The sequence below is a fragment of the Pongo pygmaeus genome, chromosome 19, assembly GCF_028885625.2.
Source record: "Pongo pygmaeus isolate AG05252 chromosome 19, NHGRI_mPonPyg2-v2.0_pri, whole genome shotgun sequence".
NCBI classification, from domain to species: domain Eukaryota; kingdom Metazoa; phylum Chordata; class Mammalia; order Primates; family Hominidae; genus Pongo; species Pongo pygmaeus.
In genome coordinates this window covers 58,475,033-58,497,570 of record NC_072392.2, presented here as the reverse complement: position 1 = coordinate 58,497,570, position 22,538 = coordinate 58,475,033, and the positions used below count along the sequence as shown (strand labels likewise).

At 38.7% G+C, this 22,538-nt stretch overlaps 1 protein-coding gene across 2 annotated transcripts in view; it reads left to right on the top strand.

Annotated features, from left to right (window-relative positions):
* Positions 1 to 22,538, top strand: part of MED13 (mediator complex subunit 13) — a 125,502-nt gene that overhangs the window by 22,048 nt on the left and 80,916 nt on the right. For both annotated transcript variants that reach the window (XM_054457142.2, XM_054457140.2), the window contains exons 4-8: positions 12,395 to 12,540; positions 14,000 to 14,197; positions 16,342 to 16,536; positions 17,963 to 18,125; positions 18,315 to 18,425. In XM_054457142.2, coding sequence (XP_054313117.2) covers positions 12,395 to 12,540; positions 14,000 to 14,197; positions 16,342 to 16,536; positions 17,963 to 18,125; positions 18,315 to 18,425 — 813 coding nt within the window. The remainder of the gene's footprint in view (positions 1 to 12,394; positions 12,541 to 13,999; positions 14,198 to 16,341; positions 16,537 to 17,962; positions 18,126 to 18,314; positions 18,426 to 22,538) is intronic.

The window sequence follows — 22,538 nt, the reverse complement described above, 5'->3', positions numbered from 1 at the left end:
TTGCTTACACAAGAACCTTTATATTTATAATTAAAACAGTACTTTTGGTGCTTCAATAAAGAAATTCATCGATTTTTTTAAGGAAGTAAATGAAAGAATATGCTTTAAATTTCACCCATAAAGCTGTGTTTATTTTCTGCCATATGTATGGCTTTTACATTATCTCGTGATCTCCAAAACTGATTAAAAATAGGCACCATGAGATGTAAGTCACCCCTGAAAATGTATTATTAACCATTAGTAGCGTTAGGATGTCCTTTGGTTAGGTTTCTCACTGTCTCCGAAAAGGCAAATTTCTAGAGAAGCTAGGAGCTATTGCTATTAGGTTTTTTATGGACTCATTTCCTCTCTTCCTGTCATCTAATGTACTGTCCAGTAGAAGTATAATGTGAGCCACATATGTAATTTAAAATTTTCTATTAGGCACATTTAAAAAGTTAAAAAAAAACCTAAATGCATAGGCAAAATTAATTGTAATATATTTTTTAATTCAGTAAGTCCAAAATAATATCATTTCAGCATATAATTAAATATGCAGAAAGGTATTAATGAAATAGTTTACTTTTTGTACTGCCTTTGAAATTAGATGTGTGTGCTATGCTTAGAGTATATCTCAGTTTGGATTGGCCCCATTTTAAGTCACCAATAGTTATATGTGTGTATTGGCTATTGTATTTACAACACAGTTCTAGGGCTTTAAGCCCAGTTGAACTTGGTAGTGTTTACTGGTGAAAGGTACCTTCTCTGGTGGTCAATGAACCCTTCTGGAATTGTATGCTAAATTGTGAGTATGCTTCAGAATCTCAAAGGCAAGAAGAATCCCATACTGTGTATCAGTCAGGATACGAACTCTCTGCTAAATTAGGTGTAGTTACTTCAGCAGACTGGATGTGCCTTTTTATTGTTTTCCGTGCAGCCTGTCTGTAATGTTTTGTCCTTAATGTCTGTCATCAAGATTATTATGTGTCATTTCTGAAATCTTAAGTGATGATGTCACTAGAATTTGCGTGGTCAATTTTCTACATTTTCATGCTTTCTAGAACGTTTATGAGAAAAATTAAATGCTAAGACTTTTCTTTCTCCTATTTTTCCTCCTTGTTGAGGTTTTCTTACAATAATTTTTCTTTCTTTCTTTCTTTTTTTGAGACAGGGTCTTGCTTTGTCTCCTAGGCCAGAGTACAGTGGTGCAATCTTGACTCACTCCAACCTCTGCCTCCCGGGCTCAAACAGTTCTCCTGCCTCAGCCTCCCAAATACTCAGGACTTCAGGAGTGCACCACCACACCTAAGTTTTGTAATTTGGGTAGAGATGGGGTTTCTCTGCGGGCCATGTTTACCAGGCTGGTCTCTAACTCCTAGCCTCAAGTGATCCTCCAGCCTCAGGTACTGGGATTACAGGTGTGAGCCACCATGCCCAGCCTTTCTTACCGTAATTTCTTTCTATAATTCTTACTGTAGACTCTTACAAATCTGTCCAAGCTCATACAGCTATCAAGTGTTGGAGCTGCATTTTAGGCATGAAAAATATGAGGTAGATTATGGACCCCTATAGACCAATATATCTCCTACACATGTATTTTTTTAAGTTATAGGAAATAGTAAAAACATAATACTTAAAAACAACAATAAAAAGCAGCATTTTGCAGAACACTTGAAGTGGTAAACCAGAATAATGTTGCTTTCTAAGTTGGTTTTTTTTTTTTTTTTTTTTGAGATGAAGCCTCGCTCTCTTGCCAGGCTGGAGTGCAGTGGCGCAATCTCAGCTCACTGCAACTGCCGCCTCCCAGGTTCAAGCGATTCTCTTGCCTCAACCTCCCGAGTAGCTGGGACTACAGGCATGTGCCACCACGCTCAGCTAATTTTTATGTTTTTAGTAGAGTCGGGGTTTCACTGTGTTAGCCAGGATGGTCTTGATCTCTTGACCTTATGATCCCACCCGCCTTGGCCTCCCAAAGTGCTGGGATTACAGGCGTGAGCCCCCACGCCTGGCCACTTTCTAAGTATTATTTAATGTATAATGTAAGTAATATGTTCACTGAGTGAGCAGAAATACGTACAGGATTCACAGGTAAGATGTTAACTTCTGGATTGTAGTATAGATCTTTTGTTCATGGAGCTATGTTAATAATACCTGATACTGGTATTACACCTGTAAATTTAAAAATTTAAAAGTTACTCTGAAGGCTGTAGAAATACAGATTAATGATTCCCAAACTTGTCTGGATGTGGGAATCACCTGGAGAGCTTACAAAAAATTATTGATGCCTGTGTCTTAACCTGGAACTGTAATCTGGGCTTTGGAAATTTTAGAAGATCCTAATGTAAGACAAGTTTGGAAACTTTTGAATTCACAGAATAAAAATAATCTCAGAGTTAAGATGGCTAGGGGAGGCTGGGCACAGTGGCTCATGCTTGTAATCCCTGCACTTTGGGAGGCCAAGACAGGAGGATTGCTCAAGCTCAGGAGTTCAAGACCAGCCTGGACAACATAGTGAGACCTCATCTCTACAAAAAATAAATTTTAAAACTTATCTGGGCATAGTGGCTCACACCTGTAGTCCCACCTACTTTGTTGGCTGAGGCAGGAAAATCGCTTGAGCTCAGGAGGTGGAAACTGCAGTGAATTCTGATCATGCCACTGCCCTCCAGCCTGAGTGACAGAGCAAGGCCCTGTCTCAAAGGAAAAAAAAAAAAAGATGACTACAGTTTCTTTTTTATTGTGGTAAAATGTACATAACATAAAACTTAATAATTTTTCAGTGTGCAGTTCAGTGGCATTAAGTACATTCACATTGTTAACCATCACCACTATCTGTCTGCAGAACTTTTTCATCATCCCAAACTGAATGGCTACTCATAAAAGAGTGGTAGCTCTTCAATTTTTCTTTTCTTTTCTTCTGCTTTATATAACCACCATTCTACTTTGTCAGTCTAGAAACTTGACTGTTGTAGATACCTCATATGAGTGGAATCATGTAGTGTTTGTCCTTTTTTGTCTGGGTTATTTCAGTAAGGATAAAATCTTCAAGATTCATTTATGAAGCATGTGATAGAATTCCCCTTATTTTTAAGGCTGAATAGTATTCCGTTGTATGTATACACTACATTTTGTTTATGTATTAATCTGTAAATGGTATTTGGGTTGTTTTCACCTTTTGGCTGTTGTGAATAACGCTGCTATGAACATTGGTCTACACATCTCTCATCAAGTCCCTGCTTTAAGTTCCTTTGGGTGTCTACCCAGAAGTGGAATTGCTGGATCATATGGTAATTTAAAGTACAATTTTTGGAGGAATTTCCATACTGCTTTCCGTGGTGGTTGCACTATTTTACATTCCCAAAGGCAATGCAGAGGAGTGCCATTTTCTCCACATCCTCATCAACACTTGTTATTTCCTGTTTTTTTTAAAGCTATTTTTATGGGTGTGAGGTGGTATCTTATTGTGTTTTTGGTTTGCATTTTCCTAATGATTAGTGATGTGTTGAGCATGTTATGTGTTTATCGGCCATTTGTATATCATTTTTGGAGAAATGACTTTTGAAGTCTTTTGCCCATTTTTTTAATTGGTTGATAGGGTGTTTAGAATTTGAAGTCAGCGTTCTCTTTACTAGTATTATGATTTTAACATAAGCCATTTAACCTCTTTGTGCCTCAGATTCTGTACTGGCAAATGGGGTATCATTTTTCTGTAGCTGCTTAATACAAATGCTAGAAATAGGTTTGATGTGGCACTGCCTAATCTAGCATACATATGGAATTGTTGCTGTTAGAGCAGCCAGCTTTAATCTATAAGCACATCTTCATTTTCTGTTTTAGAAATAATCTTTTGATTAATGTCAGTACTTAATTTGAGGAACTTTTTTTTCCACGATGGAAGATTGTTCAAGTTTCATTTATAAAATTCTGCCTCATTCATAACTTTTTGTTTTAGATACTGTAGTGTGAGCTCATGGAGAGCAACAGTATTCTCTGCAATCCTTTGTAGTAGCTAATAATACTTTGGATTGTTATTGTGGTGACATGTTTTTGTTTTAACTCACTTTTCTGAGTGTTAAATACCAAAAATGTTTGATGGGATGATATAAATAACATTTCTCCTTGGGAAAAAAAGCAAGTCTGAATTTACTATGTTGGTATTTTCTAATTGTTTTATAATATTCTCTGACTAGAATATTGCCTTTAATATAAGGATTTCAGAGATTTGGGTGTGGTGGTGCACACCTGTAGTTCCAGCTACTTAAGAGGCTGCGGCAGGAGGTTGGGAGTTTGGGGAGTTTGAGGCTGTAGTGCTCCTGCCTGTGAATAGCCACTGCACTCCAGCCTGGGTAACACAGGGAGACCGCCATCTCTTAAAAAAAATTTCAGGCCGGCACAGTGGCTCACGCCTGTAATCCCAGCACTTTGGGATGCCAAAGTGGGCAGATCACCTGAGGTTAGGAGTTCAAGACCAGTCTGGCCAATACATGGCAAAACCCCATCTCTACTAAAAAAATACAAAAAAACTAGCCGGACGCAGTGGCAGGCGCCTGTCATCCGAGCTACTTGGGAGGCTGAGGCAAGAGAATTGCTTGAACCCGGGAGGCAGAGGTTGCAGTGAGCCAAGATCACACCATTGCACTCCAGCCTTGGTGACAAGAGTGAAACTGTCTCAAAAAAAAAAAAAAAAAAAAAAAAAATCTTGGCTGGGCGTGGTGGTTCATGCCTTTAATTATAGCACTTTGGGAGGCCGAGGTGGGCAGATCACTTGAGGTCAGGAGTTTGAGACCAGCCTGGCCAACATGGTAAAACCCTGTCTCTAGTAAAAATACAAAAATTAGCTGGGCATGGTAATGGGCGCCTGTAATCCCAGCTACTCAGGAGGCAGAGGAAGAAGAATCGCTTTAACCTGGGAAGCGGAGGCTGCAGTGAGCCAAGGTCGCACCACTGCACTCCATCCTGGGCAACAGAGCAAGACTCTATCTCAAAAAAAAAAAACAAAAAAACTCGTATCACATATTTAGAATATTGTTTCCCTCCAGTATCACATACAAACTTGGTTTATTTTAAACCATTGAATGTTACAATAAGATCAGACTATTGTATATTGGGATTATATGCTAGCAGTATAGGAGGTAGTGATTCTTTGATCATAGACTGCTGGGATTGAGTGTTGTTAGTAAATAGGGTAGTGGCAGATAAACAGTGGGAGCTGAGACCATTGGTTACATGTTTTGTACTTTGGAATATTGGATTGCTACAAAGACTCCTTGGGGACCAATTTATCCCTTTACATCAAGAAGCCAAATTTTATTTTCTTATTTAAAAGATAAAATGGGGCCAGATGTGGTTAGCTCATGCTTGTAATCTCAGCACTTTGGGAGGCCAAGGTGGGGGGATTGCTTGAGGCCAGGAGTTTGAGGCCAGCCTGGGCAACATAGTGAGCCCCTGCCCCTGCCATCCCTAGGGGAAAAAAAAAAAAAATTAGCTGGGTATGGTAGCACACACCTGTAGTCCCAGCTACTCAAGATGGTGAGATGGGAAGATTTCTTGAGTCCAGTAGTTTGAGGCTGCAGCAAGCTATGATTGTACCACTGCACTCCAGTGAGAACCTGTCTCTAAACCATAAAATTAAAAAATGAAGTGGGTAAGTGCTCATTGGAAAGACTGTTAGGAAAGTTGAAAGATGACTTTTATGATTTTATACATACTAGAGTAAACTTATTTTCCTAAATAATATTTAAGATAGGTCAAATTAATGTATATTTAAACATTTCCCATATTATAATATTTTCAGGAAAATAGATTTTTAAAATGTTAAAAATGCTTTTAAAATAATTTTTAAAATCTTTTAAAATGCTTTGTCATGAGAAAAATCCATTTTAAATATGTTTTTGTTTGGAGACTGGAGGGCAGTGGTGTCATCATAGCTCACTGCACCCTCAACCTCTCAGGCTCAGATGTTCCTTCTACCTCAGCCTCAGCCTCTCGAGTAGCTGGGACCACAGGCATGCACCACCCCACCTAGCTAATTTTTAATTTTTTTGTGGAGATGGGGTCTTATGCTGCCTAGGCTGGTCCCAAACTCCTGGGCTGAAGCCCAGCTCCTCTTGCCTCAGCCTCCCAAGTGCTGAGGTAACAGGCATGACTGGCTGTTTTTAAATTCTCTTATTTAATATTTCATGTATGAAATGAAACAGTTGAAAGCTGTGTTTTTAAGAATTATACTCCACTGATTAAACAGTAGATAAGAGGTTATAAAATTCAGGTCTCCTAGCCGCTTTGTCTTTTTTTTTTTTTTTTTTTTTTTGAGATGAAGTCTCACTCTGTTGCCCAGGCTGAAGTGCAGTGGCAAGATTTCGACCCACTGCAATCTCTGCCTCCCCGGGTTCAAGTGATTCTCCTGCCTCAGCCTCCTTAGTAACTGGGATTACAGGTGTGTGCCACCACACCCAGCTAATTTTTGTATTTTTAGTAGAAATGGAATTTCACCTTGTTGGCCAGGCTGGTCTCAAATTGCTGGGCTCAAATGATCCTGCCTTGCCCTCCCGAAGTACTGGGATTACTCTTTGTCTTTTTTTTTTTTTTTTTTTTTTGAGATGGAGTCTTCCTCTGTCACCCAGGCTGGAGTGCAGTGGTGTGATCTTGGCTCACTGCAACCTGTGTCTCCTGGGTTCAAGCGATTCTCATGCCTCAGCCTCCTGAGTAGTTGGGATTACAGGCGCACACCACCACACCCGGCTAATTTTTGTGTTTTTAGTAGAGATGGGGTTTTGCCAAGTTGGCCAGGCTGGTCTCAAACTCCTGACCTCAAGTGATCCGCCCACCTCAGCCTCCCAAAGTGCTGGGATTATAGGTGTGAGCCACCGCACCTGGCCCTTTGTCTTTTAAAGATAAAGACCATGAGACTGTTTTAGGTTATTGCTTTTACTTATAAATATTCTTGGAAGTATTGGCAATTCAGATTTTAAAAATTTACTATTCAGTAGCTAAGTAAGCACACAGCTTTCGTAATCATTTCTGTAGCATATTTACCCTAAAATTAATCAAATTACAATTTCTTTACATAGTAGGTTATTCTTGCTTGAGTCTCTTCTCTCTCTCTCTCTTTTTTTTTTAAAGAAATAGGTCTCACCCTGTTGCGCAGGCTGGAGTGCAGTGGTTATTCACAGACTTGATCAAAGTGCACTGCAAGCTTGAACTCTTGGCCTCAAGTATCCTCCCACCCTCAGCCTCCTGGGTAGCTGGGACTACAGGTGCTCACCACCACACCCAGCTCTTCCTTAATAAATGTTTTCCTTAGCATGGTATTTTTAATTAATAATTCTTCTTAGAATTCTTTTTAAAGATTTGCCTCCCTACCAAGACATGCATTAGTCTTCTGAGGTTGCCTGAAAAACATGTAAAAAGCTTGTAATATTGAAAAATACATAGTAATTCTAGCTGGTTGACTATCAGTTTTTCATTTAAGTTTTTAGCATTTGGTCTTGCTTTTAGATTCTCATGTCCTTTATTATAGTTAAGAGAGAAAAATGCTTTGAAATTTGGTTTCTGCCTGTTTTGTATGTCAGCACATATAATGAGCATAATGGACATATTCTTCTCAGAATTATTAATTATTAGCGTTTTTCTAAGAGAAAAATACTGTTTAGAAATTATCTTTTATGTATTTACATACTTTGTAACTCATTCTTAGTTATATAGAAAAATTGTGTCAGAAAAGAGGACATTCAAAAGAAAGAAAAGCACAAATATGGCTATATGTGCATTCCCACGCAGAAGAAAATTTGTAGCATATGATTGTTTACATTAAAAAGTTTCTTTGATAAAAGTAAATGTATGGAGGCTTAAAACTATGAGGAAAAAACCCAAATCTTAATGTTTCAATTGGTATCAAAAATTATATTTGATGTGTTTATAACAGGATATTAGAGTCACACTCTTGATTTGATCTTTTCGCTGAGGCTGTGTAATGACACCATGTATTTGTTTCATTTATCAACCCTGCTGGTCCTGAGTTGTCTGTATTCTCTCTAAATTATGCTTGCAAGCCAGTAAGCTCTTTTCTATATTTACCTCTTTCTTTTAGTACTTTATCAAGTATAGCTCTTAAAAACCAATTTGCATTTTGACTTGATCTGTTCTTTAAGTTCATTAGGCACATTTTCTGCCTTGCAGATTATTTCTGGCAATGATTCCACAAAGTGTTTCTCCATTATATAGCATGGGTCATCATTTCCCAGTCTCTCATAGTAGCTTCCTCATCATTTCTCTAGTGTCCTAGATTACTCCACACCCACCATCTAGGCCCAAAGCAGAAGCCACATGTTTCAGGTTTTTGTTCTGGCAGTGCGTCACTTTTGGTACTAATTTCTGTATCAGTTATTTTGCTATAACCTAACCATCCCCAAAACTTAGTGGCTTAAAAATAGCAGTTATGTATTCTCATTCGTTTAACTGGAGGTCAACTTGAGGTGGTGGAGGTGGGGAGCAGTTAGCCAGTTGATGTCATACTTTATGCTTTAAACTACAGATTAGGTAGAAGTCTATTCCGTATGTTTCTCATTCTCCTTAGGCCAGTGGGCAGTCTGGTCATATTCTTTTATTTATTTATTTATTTAAATTTTTTTTTTTTTTTTTTTTGAGACGGAGTCTCGCTCTGTCGCCCAGGCTGGAGTGCAGTGGCGCAATCTCGGCTCACTGCAAGCTCCGCCTCCCAGGTTCACGCCATTCTCCAGCCTCAGCCTCCCAAGTAGCTGGGACTACAGGCGCCCGCCACTACGCCCGGCTAATTTTTTTTGTATTTTTAGTAGAGACGGGGTTTCACTGTGTTAGCCAGGATGGTCTCGATCTCCTGACCTCGTGATCTGCCCGCCTCGGCCTCCCAAAGTAAATTTTTTTTTTTTTTTTTTAGAGATAGGGTCTTGCTCTGTTTTCCAGGCCAGAGTGCAGTGGTGCGATTATAGCCCACTGCAGCTTCATACTCCTGGGCTCAAGCAGTTCTCCTGCCTCAGCCTCTCGAGTAGCTGGGACTATGGATGTGTGCCACCATGGCTTGCTGTTTTTTTAATTTTTTGTAGAGACAGGCACTTGTTATGTTGCCAGGCTGGCCTTGAACTCTGGACCTCAAGTGATCCTCTCAACTCTGCCTCTCCAGTAGCTGGGATTACAGTCGTGAGCTACCACACCTGGCTTTCAGTTTTTTTACTTTAAATGAGCAATAGCACATGGTCTGTTCCTGAGTGGATAGTTCTCAAAGTTACTATTAACAGTCTCTTTACTTATCTTGATTTGGTGGTTATTTTAGATTTATACCCTTTTTACTAAAGCAAATGTCTTTAGTCTTCATAATTCTTCAACCAGTAATTATTCCAATAAGATTAACTTTTTTTTTTTTTTAAGATGGAGTCTCACTGTGTCGCCCAGGCTGGAGCGCAGTGGCGTGATCTCGGCTCACTGCAACCTCCGCCTCCCGGGTTCAAGCAATTCCCCTGCCTCAGCCTTCCGAGTAGCGGGGACTACAGGCGCGTGCCACTCTACCCAGCTAATTTTTGTATTTTTCAATGGAGATAGGGTTTCACCGTATTGCACAGGGTGGTCTTGAACTCCTGGCCTTGTGATCTGCCTGCCTCGGCCTCCCGAAATGCTGGGATTACAGGCATGAGCCACTGCGCCTGGCCAAGATTAACATTTTAATCAGAGTAGAAACAAGCTTATTTTTTTTTTTCTTTTCTATTATAAACTGTTGGTTAAATGCAATGTGGTATCTTGGATTGGATCCTGGAACAGAGAAAGTACATAAGTAGAAAATCCAAATAAAGACTGGAGTTTGGTTAATAGTAGTGTATCATTGTTAATTGCTTATTTGACAAATGATTATCTAAGATGTTCATTAACATTAGGGGAAATTGGGTGAAGGGTATATGGGAACTCCCTATGCTGTCTTTGCAACTTTTCTGTAAATTTCAAATTATTTCTAAATAAAACTTTATTAAATAAAAATAAAAATTATTGACGTGAGGAAATGTATAGTAATGACTGATTAATATATAGAATTTATAATTTATAAAAATTAAAAAACTTTAATATAATTCAAGCAGAACAGAATGGTATTATAAATTAAAAAACCTTAAAGATTCCTGCTCAAATATCCAACTCCCTTTTCCAGAAGTAACCAGGTTGGTTTTTTTTTTTTTTTTTTTTTAACTTTGTTTTACTTCTGGTGGTTACTGTCATAATTCCAGAGATTTTTATACTGCCTCTGGGCCTTGATTTATCAACTTTCAACAATGTCACTGGTTTTTTTTCTTTTCTTCCTTTTTTTTCTTTTCTCTTTTTTTTTTTCCTTTTAGACAGAGTCTTCCTCTGTTGCCTAGGCTGGGAATGCAGTGGTGCGATCTCGGCTCACTTCAACTTCCACTTCCCGGGTTCAAGCGATTCTCTTGCCTCAGCCTTCTGAGTAGCTGGGACTACAGGTGCCTACCACCATGCCTGGCTAATTTTTGTATATTTAGTAGAGGCAGGGTTTTGCCACGTTGGCCAGGCTGGTTTCGAACTCTTGACCTCAGGTGATCCTCCTGCCTCAGCCTCCCAAAGTGCTGGGATTACAGGCATGAGCCACCACTCCCTTCCATTGTCACTGCTTTCTTACCAAGAATGATAAGGTTTTTGTTTGTTTTTTATTTTAGTTATATTATTTTTAGTTTTTCTGTCAGTTACGTTAATTTTTATTTTATTTTATTTTTATTTACTTACATATTTTTTGAGACAGTCTTACTCTGTCCCCATGCTGTAATGCAGTGGTGCGACCTTGGCTCACTGCAGCCTCCACATCCTGGATTCAAGCGATTTGCATGCCTCAGCCTCCCAAGTAGCTGGGATTACAGGCACCTGCCACCGTGCCTGGCTAATTTTTTGTATTTTTAGGGAGATAGAGGTTTCACCATTTTGGCCATGCTGGTCTTGAACTCTTGGCCTTAAGTGATCTGCCCACCTTCCAAGTGCTGGGATTACAGATGTGAGCCACTGTGCCTGGCCTAAAAAAAATTTATTTCGATTAAAAGCATTTTTTAGACTAGTCACATATGCAGTAGTAGAAAGAGGGGAAAGAGTAGAACAAGGAGTTTGATCTGCAACTAACTGAACAGTCAACTGAGGTAACTCACTACCTTCAGCCTATCCTCTGTCAGTTACATTTGTAACTTGAATAACATGCTTAAATTTCTATTTCTTGTTCTATCAAGTTTAGACATTTTGTGTTGACTCCATATGTATAAGATATAGAAATTCTTAGCTCTGTATTGCTTTTTGCCTCTTTTCTACCATCTATTTTCCCACTTCTGTTAACTCTAGCGTTACTTCTACTGTAATTTAATTTTAATTCACTATGTTCTGCTTATCCAGAAGAAATTCAAGAGGGCTTATACATATATAAAACAGGTTTTGAGTTGGTTAATCATCATAGTTTAAAAAACTTTTTTAAAGATGAATTCTTAAGATAAATGTGTGGAGAAGGAATAAGAAGAGTTTATTTTCTTAGTGTACAATCTTATCCTCTTCTGCGCAACTTGACCCTTCTAAATTGTATCTTAAGGAGGATACCTCTGGTGTCGTTGGGAACTTTTATTTTCCAACCTGTATACCCAGCCATACCTGAATTTCATTAAGGTGTACTGTTTTGCATATATTCTTGATTCTAGGATGCCTTCAACTGTAAGACCCATTATTGCTTTAAAATAATGTTATTGGTTGGGAGGGGATTGCATTAAATGATTAGTCCAATTGAGAATTAATAAAGTGAGAAAACATATTTGTATTTAGTTTCTTATATAGAGGGGAAAATAGGCAAAAATAAAAATTAAGTCACTGTTAATTCTGTTGTCCGCCTTTATTTTCTTTATCCAAATAAAACTTTTTGTTCTTTAAAAAAAAAAAAAAAAAAAGCTGGGTTCAATGGCCCACGTCTGTAGTCCCAGCTGCTTTGGAGGCTGAGGTAAGAGGATCCCTTGAGCCCAGGAGATACAAGCCAGCCTGGGCAACATAGTGAGACCCTCTTTCTTTAAAAAAGAAAAAGAGAAAAAAAATTGACCCTACTATTTTGGTAGCCTATCCCTTTCCAATAAACCTACTCTTCTATTTTAACTTATTTTTGTGGCTATATAATAATTCTATGTGTGAATGTACCTAACTCGTTTAACTGGTTCCTGTATTTGCAGCCTTTCCTACCATAAACAATGTTGTAAAGAACATTTCTTATAGCTAAGTCTTTGCTCATATCCATGATTTTTTTCCTTCTGATGAAGTAGAATTTTTGGGCAAAATAGAGTATGCGTTTTTGCATACTTCCTAATAAAGAAAAGCAAGTTAACGTTTTTGGCCACTAGTCATCACTAAGATATAACTTTTTCTTCTTTTTTAGTGAACACTTGTCCTGCTCCTTCACCTTTTTCTTGCATGGAGACAGCAATGTTTGTACCAGTGTGGAAATTAACCAACATCAACCTGTATACCTTCTCAGTGAAGAGCATATCACCCTTGCTCAACAGTCTAATAGCCCATTTCAAGGTAGATTATTTTATTATATTAGGTATTTGATCTTTTATTGAAAGATCCTTATTGAACTTCATAATTTTACATTTGGGGATTGATGGAATTCCCCCTGATCTTTAGCTTGATGATGATTTTGATGTCATTTACTTTTTTCTTCCCCGTTAGAGTGTTAAGTCAGTGAAATAAATTTTTAAATACAGGTATTACCAAAAAATTCTTGACCGTGAATGGTGAAGTAGTTTAAAGTGTTCTTTTAGATAGTGATTGGATTTATATGTGTTAATGTTTTCAAGGTTATCTTGTGTGTCTGGTCATATAAGCCATATTTTGTTTGTTTGTTTGTTTTTGTTTTTTGAGACGGAGTTTCGCTCCGTCGCCCAGGCTGGAGTGCAGTGGCATGATCTTGGTTCACTGCAACCTCCACCTCCCGGATTCAAGCAATTCTCCTACCTCAGCCTCCCGAGTAGCTGGGATTACAGGCGTGTTCCACCACGCCTGGCCAATTTTTGTATTTTTTTAGTAGAACTAGGTTTCATCGTGTTGGCCAGGCTGGTCTTGAACACCTGACCTCAAGTGGTCCACCTGCCTTGGCCTCCCAAAGTGCTGGGATTATAGGTGTGAGTGAGCCACCATGCCCGGCCAGAGCCACGTGTAACATAGCTACAAAGGGACTTTTGATACTATTTACACTATGAAAAAAGTTGAATTCTAGAAGAAATATTTTATAAGATTGCTGAATTGCCTTTAAGGGTTGGCAGTGTGTTCTTATTTTAACTTTAAACCTAATATTTGCTTTTTAAAGTTTACATGGCAGTACATTATAAATATTTAGATTTATATATCTATATTGTTTTTCCTCAGATTACTTAGAATGCTTTTTCTTAGTGGGAGTCAAAGTAAATTGAAGGATACACAAATATTCCCAGCTTCTATTAAAATTCTTAGAGTTTGGGCAGACAATTTTTTTTTTTTTTTGAGACGAAGTCTCCCGCTGTTGCCCAGGCTGGAGTGCAGTGGTGCCATCTTGGCTCACTGCAGCCTCTGCCTCCCGGGTTCAAGCAGTTCTCCAGCCTCAGCCTCCCGAGTAGCTGGGATTGCAGGTGTGTGCCACCACACCGAGCTAATTTTTTTTGTATTTTATTAGAGACAGGGTTTCACCATGTTGACCAGGCTGGTCTTGAACTCCTGACCTCAGGTGATCCACCCTCCTCAGCCTCCCAAAATGCTGGGATTACAGGCGTGAGCCACTATGCCCAGCCTGGGCAGACAAATTTTTAACAGTTTATATAATAAACTCAGTGTTGTACTTTATCTTTACAGTAACGAAGTATAATTTGATTTTTCTCTGGAATGGTTATTATTGGTTTCATTTTCTTTTTTATAATTGCACGATTATTTGCCACATTGTTCACTGTGTTCTTATTTGGTAAAACAGTCTTTTGTTACTTATTTGATGTCTGCTTTGGGTTTCTAGTTATCTTATGCCCATTTGGACTAAATGGCACTCTAACAGGACAGGCATTCAAGATGTCTGATTCAGCTACAAAAAAATTAATTGGTGAATGGAAACAGTTCTATCCTATCTCATGTTGCTTGAAGGAGATGTCTGAAGAAAAACAGGAAGATATGGATTGGGAAGATGATTCTTTAGCTGCAGTAGAAGTTCTTGTTGGTATGGATCCTGAGTATTATTCCTAAGGGGAAAACGCATGATTGTATGTGTTAGTTATATTTTGCTGAATAACAAACAAGTCTAATAACTCAGTGGCTTTCAGCACCAAAGATTTATTCCTTATTTCCTGCCCACATTACTTAAGGGCTGCATCTTAGCTGGTTTGGCTCCATGTATCTGCTCATTCTGTAACCTGGGTTAAATGAATATCCCAGTAGCTAGGACATGCTGTTCTTATGAGAACAGAAGAATAATAGGGACCGAACCTAACCATGTAGTGTACTCAGAGCTTCTTCTGGGATATGGGATATGTTACATCTGCTCACATTGCATTAGACAAAACTAGTTAAATGGCCAAGCCAAAGTCATTGGGGCAGGGAAATATATTCTGTCTAGAGGGACGCATGCTTAGGATGGGACAGTTAATTGTGAATGTATTAATATTTGGAGGCTGAAAAGTTGACAACCTGTGTTATATGATGTTTTACCATTTGGTAAAACTATCACTTCCAATAACTTAAGAGACAGAAAATGTAACTAAAGAATTCATGACCTTGTTTGGCATGCTCTGCCTGCCAAAAGGGTCAGATTTTTAAATTTTTTTTATTATTTATTTAATTTATTTTTATTTTTTTGAGGCGGAGTCTCGCTCTGTTGCCCAGGCTGGAGTGCAATGGCGTGATCTTGGCTCACTGCAACCTCCTCCGCTTCCCAGGTTCAAGCGCTTTTCCTGCCTCAGTCTTGCGAGTAGCTGGGATTACAGGCACATGCCACCATGCCCACCTAATTTTAGAAGAGATGGGGTTTTGCTGTGTTGGCCAGGCTGGTCTCAAATTCCTGACCTCAAGTGATCCACCTACCTTGGCCTCCCAGAGTGCTGGGACTACTGGCATGAGCCACCGCGCCCAGCCTAAAAGGGTCAGATTTTTTCAGATTGGCTGTATTCTCTGTGTCCTCTCATTCAGGGACCCAGGTTAACAAAGTACCCATATCTGGGACATGTTAATCTCATAGCAGAAGACAGAAGTGAGAGAAGCTGCACTGACCCTGCAGGCATATTTAAAGCTTCTGTTAGGATGTGGCTTATATCACATGCTTACATTCCAGAGCAAGTCACATAGCCTGACAATGGAGTGAAGACATATACTCTACCTCAGAGAGGCATGAGAGGAGGCATGGAGAAAGTATAATTTAGCAGATAATTGGAATTAGAATCTACCATATTGTATTTAAGGGAATCTAATGGTAATGTTATACGTGAAGATCACCTCATTTCATCTTTTTTTTTTTTTTTTTTTTTTTTTTTTTTTCTGAGACGGAATCTCACTCTGTCGCTGCTCAGGCTGGAGCGCAATGGCGTGATCTCTGCTCACTGCAACCTCCACCTCCCGGGCTCAAGCAGTTCTCCTGCCTCAACCTCCCGAGTAGCTGGGATTACAGGTGCCTGCCACCACGCCCAGCTAAATTTTGTATTTTTAGTAGAGATGGGGTTTAGCCATGTTGGCCAGGCTGCTCTTGAACTCCTGACTTCAAATGACCCACCTGCCTTGGCCTCCCAAAGTGCTAGGATTACAGGTGTGAGCCACCACTCCTGGCTTTTTTTTTTTTTGTGTTGTTGTTTGTCTATTTTTTTTGAGAAAAAGATTACCAGTGTTCACTTTTAATAAACACATTACTACCAGAGCAGTTGTGACAAAAACGGAAAAAACACACATTTTTTAGGCTTTTAAAATAGAGGCATATAGAAAAGTAAGTAGAAAATGGTTCGTAATTCTAGTGTCCAGATTACCTTTGTTAAACTTAAAAAATAAAATTGAAAAAGTAATACACATTAAGTTGGTCAGAAATGCAAATAAAGATTTAAAAAACACATTTCTAGAAATCTAAAAAATTAAAAGGAAAGCTGCCTTTTTCCAAATCTCTCTCAGCGGAGATAACCACCACTGACAGCTTATTGTGGTTTATTGTGGTTTCTTCTAAAAGAAAAAAAAGAAAAACTTATGCCAAAGAAGCTTATATTTATAAAAATGTATTTTTATTTGTATAAATGTGATACCTATTTTTCCATTATAGTACTTCTGAGTGAAACTAATTCACTAGTCACAAAGGTAATTGGTTTTCCTGTCCCATTTTTTTCCTTTCAGCTGGTGTCCGAATGATCTACCCAGCATGCTTTGTTCTAGTCCCTCAGTCAGACATTCCTACTCCTAGCCCTGTGGGATCCACTCACTGTTCATCTTCTTGCTTGGGTGTCCACCAAGTGCCTGCTTCCACAAGAGATCCTGCTATGTCTTCGGTTACACTTACACCACCTACATCTCCTGAGGAAGTCCAAACAGGTATAGCAGTAATTTGTCTCATCAGCTCTGGTAATTTGTTATTTTGTGTACAGTAAGTACTTAAGAAATAATTTATTTTGAAATAGTTTCAAACTTGAGAATTTACAAGTGTAGTACAAGTTAATTTCCTTAGCCAGATTTCCAAACTGTTATTATTTACTCCATCACCCTCTCTGTATGTATGTACATTCATTATCATTGGTCTTTTTCGGAACCATTTGAGAACAAGCTACAGACATGATGTCCCATCACTCCTGTGTACTCAGTGTGTTTCCCAGAATTAAGAACACTCTCCTATACAACTATTACTCGATCCTCTTAGTCAGAAAATCAGCATTGATACACTGCCATCCAGTTTGCATTCCATTTTAGATATTTTGCTTTCTGTATTTAAAAGTAGCGTGCTTTTATTTTTAAAGGTTTGTGTGTTTATCTATAATTAAAATTACTCCAAGAGAGCAGCCCATTGCTGTGTTCTAATTCTTAGCCGTTAAGTCCTACAAAAATAAACCCAAGCTTTTACAGTAACTGTCAATACAGAACTAAAGCGTTTTAGCTATTAAAAGGAGTTTAGTTACCAAGGTGCTTATTTTCAGCAAAATGCCATGTCACTCGGAAGAACATACGCATATACTAAAGTTCTGACCCATTGATTCATGCAACAGGTTTATATCTCTGCCCTCCCTCCATCTACCTTTAAAACAAAAACACAGAAGAACTTTTTACAATGGAGGAGAAACATACAAAAACAGAAGAGCCTTTTGCAATGGAGGGCAGATATGCTCATGCTTAGCTGACCTTACAAAAAAGACTGTCTGATTTCCAACTAAATGAGAACACTAAAGTGTTTGGCTAAAATCCAGCAATGATTGACTGACCCAGGTCAGAGGCTGGCAGGGACAGAAGGGCCAGAGTGCTGCCACTGCAGGGGCTCATCCTGGGCTCCAAACCCCACCTTGATGTGGAAGCCAGGCTCTGTGCAGCAGCTCCATGGCTGGTGTCCAGGGCCCCTTCACACTACTCCGAAGTCCTTCCAGTCTACCCACCTCTGGCCAGCCTCTGATCTTGATGATGTCACTCTGGGCATCAGGGTAGTCTGGTTTGCTTATACAGCATGATCCATGGGACACCTCCTTCCTTGCCCTCAGCCCACCTCCCCCCACACGCCACCGTGTGCTGGCCATGCCTGGCTCCTGAGAACCCCACTCTTGGTACCGAGAGTGGTAGGTTACAGAGATGTACTTGATTGCCACATTTGCCTAATGAGATCTGGTTCCAAAAAGTAGCATGCTTTTTATCTCAAAATATAAATAATTTTACCAGATAGCTGGAGCAGCTTGTATCACAAATTAATAAAAAACCCAAATAATGTTACTTTAAACCTACCTTTATTCTCCTACAGCCTGTTTTTTTGTTTTGTTTTCAGTTGATCCTCAGTCTGCCCAGAAGTGGGTCAAATTTTCTTCAGTATCTGATGGCTTCAACTCCGATAGTACTAGCCACCATGGTGGGAAAATACCCAGAAAATTAGCAAATCATGTGGTGGATAGAGTTTGGCAAGAATGCAATATGAACAGAGCACAGAACAAGTGTGTATTTTCATTTATAAGTTCAAAAATTGCATGTTGATAATTAGAAGATATCTAAAGTATAAACAGTCATTTGTTTGATTTTTCTTTAACTCATAATGTTGATCTTTAAAATTAATTTTAATGCTACATTGAGGTTTAATAGAAAATTTTATGAATTCTAAAGAATTTTGTAACTTTAAATCTTAGGAGGAAGTATTCTGCTTCATCAGGTGGTCTATGCGAAGAAGCGACAGCTGCCAAAGTGGCATCCTGGGATTTTGTTGAAGCCACACAAAGAACAAATTGCAGTTGTTTGAGGTAGTTATTTCCCGATCGATTGATGCCTATGTGTGATAGTTTCTTATGCCACTGAATGCTTATGTCCACTTTATTTGAAATAGCTTACATGAACATGATGTTAGGATTTTTTCAAAAGAAAATTCAGGAAAAATATTTCAGGAATTTGAAGCTGATTATAGAAGTACATGTAAATATAAGCTTTCAGTTCATTCACTGTTACCAGAGGCAGACTCTGAAAGTTTTGTTTCCTAGTAGCTAAATAAAAGACAATTTTATATGGAGCTATGGCATATATAATATAGTATCTATAAGGTATACAAGGCATATAAATCTCTTGAGAAAAGCATTCCTTCCTCAATGGCACTGCCTGAGAAATTTCTCCCAAGAGTTCTTTCCTTTTTTTAAAAAATGAAGAGACAGGGTCTTGCTTTGTTACCCAGGCTGGAGTGATCATGACTCACTGCAGCCTCAAACTCCTGGCCTCAGTCGATCCTCCTGCCCCAGCCTCCCAAGTAGCTAGGGTTACAGGCATGTGCCACCACACCTGGCTAATTAAAAGAAAAAAAAAATTCATAGAGCAGGGATCTTGGTATGTTGTCCAGGCTTGTTTCAAACTCCTAGCCTCAAACAGTCCTCCCCTTGGCTTTCCAAAGTGCTGGCATTACAGGTGTGAGCCATCATATCTGGCCTACAGTAATCTTTTTTTTTTTTTTTTTTTTTTTTTTTTGAGACGGAGTCTTGCTCTGTCCCCTGGGCTGGAGTGCAGTGGTGCGATTTCGGCTCACTGCAAGCTCCACCTCCTAGGTTCACGCCATTCTCCTGCCTCAGCCTCCCAAGTAGGTGGGACTACAGGCGCCCACCACCATGCCCAGCTAATTTTTTTTTTTTTATTTTTTATTTTTAGTAGAGACAGGGTTTCACTGTGTTAGCCAGGATGGTCTCGATCTCCTGACCTCGTGATACAATCTTTTTTTAATAACAAATACAGTATTGGATTTTGAAGAGTAATTTCATTTCTTTTTTTTTAAGCTTTTATTTTTGGTTCAGGGTTACATATGCAGGTTTGTGAAATAGGTAAACTCATGTCACAAGGGTTTGCTGTATAGATTATTTTGTCACTCAGATACTAAGCCTAGTACCCAGTAGTTACTTTTTCTGCTCCTGTCCCTCCTCCCAGCCTCCACCCTCAAGTAGACCCCAGTGTCTGTTGGACCCTTCTTTGTGTCCATGAGTTCTCATCATTTAGCTACCACTTATAGGTGAGAACAGGCAGTAATTGGCTTTCTGTTCCTGTGCTAAGGATAATGACCTCCAGCTTCATCCATGTTCCTGCAGATGACATGATCTCATTCTTTTTTTATGGCTGCACAGTATTCCATGGTATATATGTACCACATTTTCTTTATCCAGTCTGTCATTGGTGGGCATTTAGGTTGATTCCATGTCTTTGCTATTGTGAATAGTGCTGCAGTGAACATTTTCATATATGTGTCTTTATGGTAGAATTATTTATATTCCCTGGGTATATAACCAGTAATGGAGTTGCTGGGTCGGATGGTAGTTGTAGCTCTTTGAGGAATCACCACTGCTTTCCACAATGGTTGAACTATTTTCACTCCCACCAACAGTGTATAAATGTTTCCTTCTCAACCTCGCCAGCATCTGTTATTTTTTGACTTTTTAATAATAGCCATTCTGACTGGTGTGAGATGTTATCTCATTATGGTTTTGATTTGCATTTCTCTAATGATCAGTGATGTTGAGCTTTTTTACATATGCATGTTGGCTGCACATATGTCTTCTTTTGAAAAGTTTTCATGTCCTTTGCCCACTTTTTAATAGCTTTTTTTTATATAAATTTAAGTTTTTTTAGATACTGGATATTAGACATTTGCCAGCATAGTTTGCAAAACTTTTCTCCCATTATGTAGGTTATCTGTTTAGTCTGTTGATAATTTCTGTTGGCTGTGCAAATGCTCTTTAGTTTAATTAGATCCCATTTGTCAATTTTTGCTTTTGTCGTGATTGCTTTTGACATCTGCGTCATGAAATTTTTGCCCATTCCTGTGTCCAGAATAGTATTGTCTAGGTTGTCTTCCAGGGTTTTTATAGTTTTGGGTTTTACATTTAAGTCTTTAATCCATCTTGAGTTGATGTTTATAAACGTATTGTGTAAGGAAGGGGTCCGATTTCAGTCATCTGCATATGACTAGCCAGTCATACCAGCACCATTTATTGAATAGGGAGTCCTTTCCCCGTTGCTTGTTTTTGTGAGCTTTGTCAAAGATCAGATGGTTGTGGCAGTGCAGCCTTATTTCTGGGCTCTCTATTCTGTTTCATTGGTCTATGTGTCTGTTTTAGTACCAGTACCATGCTGTTTTGGTAACTGTAGTCCTGTAGTATCGTTTAAGCCAGGTAACATGATGCCTCCAGCATTGTTCTTTTTGCTTAGGATTGCCTTGGCTATTTGGGCTCTTTTTGCATTTCATACAAATTTTAAAATAGTTTTTCCTAGTTCTGTGAAGAATGTCATTGGTAGTTTGATAAGAATAGCATTGAATCCAAATTGCTTTGGGCATTACGGCCATTTTAAGGATATTGATTCTTCCTATCCATGAGCATGGAATGTTTTTCTGGTTTTTTGCATCATCTCTGATTTCTTTGAGCAGTGTTTTGTGATTCTTATTGTAGAGATCTTTAACCTCTCTGGTAAGCTGTATTCCCAGTTATTTTACTCTTTTTGTGGCAGATATGACTGGGATTGCATTTCTGATTTGGCTCTCAGCTTGGCTGTTGTTGGTATATAGGGATGCTAGTGATTTTTGTACAGTGATTTTTGTACAGTGATTTTGTATCCTGAAATTTTACTGAAGTTGTTTATCAGCTGAAGGAGCTTTTGGGCCGAGACTGTAAGGTTTTCCAGGTCTAGAATCATGTTGTCTGCCAACAGGGATAGTTTTGTTTCCTTTCTTCCTATTTGAATGCCCTTTATTTTTTTCTCCCTGATTCTTCTGGCCAGGACTTCCAATAGTATTTTGAATAGGAGTGAGAGGAGGCATTCTTATCTTGTGCCACTTTTCAAGGGGAATGCTTCCAGCTACAGTCTTTTTTTTTTTTTTTTTTTTTTAATGGTAAATACAGTGCTGGATTTTGTGGAGTTATTTCTTATAACATTCTTTGGGCAGCTGTAGGTGAAGTGTTGAAATAAGATTCAGAAAATAGGATTCTATAAGGGAAAAATGGTCACAAGGGAGCAAAACTGTCAAAGCATGACAAAACTGTCACGCTTTCAAATGGACTATATTGGTTGAATGATTGGTAGAAGAATAGATGAACGTGGAATTCTTTAGAAATTTATTTAGTTTATATATTAAGGCCTTTTGATAAGATTTGGTTATGAGAAGTTTTATAATTATGTTGCCTAGAGTTTATTATTTTATCCTGCAGATTAAACATAGATCATAGGCTTTTGCCCTCAAGTAAACAATAATGGCCTTGACATCCCTAGGCAGAACTTGTGATGGAATAGATGGTCACCTTTCTCATGGAAGTGAACCAAAGAAATGGAGTGCCTGCAGGTTAGGGCCAAGGTTTTTCTTACATTTGCTCTGTTGGTTTGAATATATAATAACAGACTCTCTCAAGTGTGCTGTTATGTTTTTGCATAAATTGAATATTCTTATGGAGGCTCTTTGGATTAAAGAATACGTAATTTTTTAAAGTCTGGCAACTTTGTTGAAAATTTACCTCTGTTAGAGAGATTGGAATACAAACAAGGATATATTTAGCTATTGTTGAGCAGTTTAAAATAGCTAAAAAAACACACCTAATCTGAACATAATTTGTATAAGAATGGGGGTCAACAAACTGATGAATTCGTCATATTTGGCCCACTGCCTGTTTTGTATGGCCTATAAGCTGAAAATGATTTTTTTTTATTTGTTTGAGACGATGTCTCGCAGACGGGAGTGCAATGACGTGATCTCGGCTCACTGCAACCTCCGCCTCCCAGGTTCAGGCAGTTCTCCTGCCTCAGCCTTCCGAATAGCCAGGACTACAGGCACGCACCACCACACCTGGCTAATTTTTTGTATTATTTAGTAGGGACAGGGTTTCACCATGTTGGTCAGT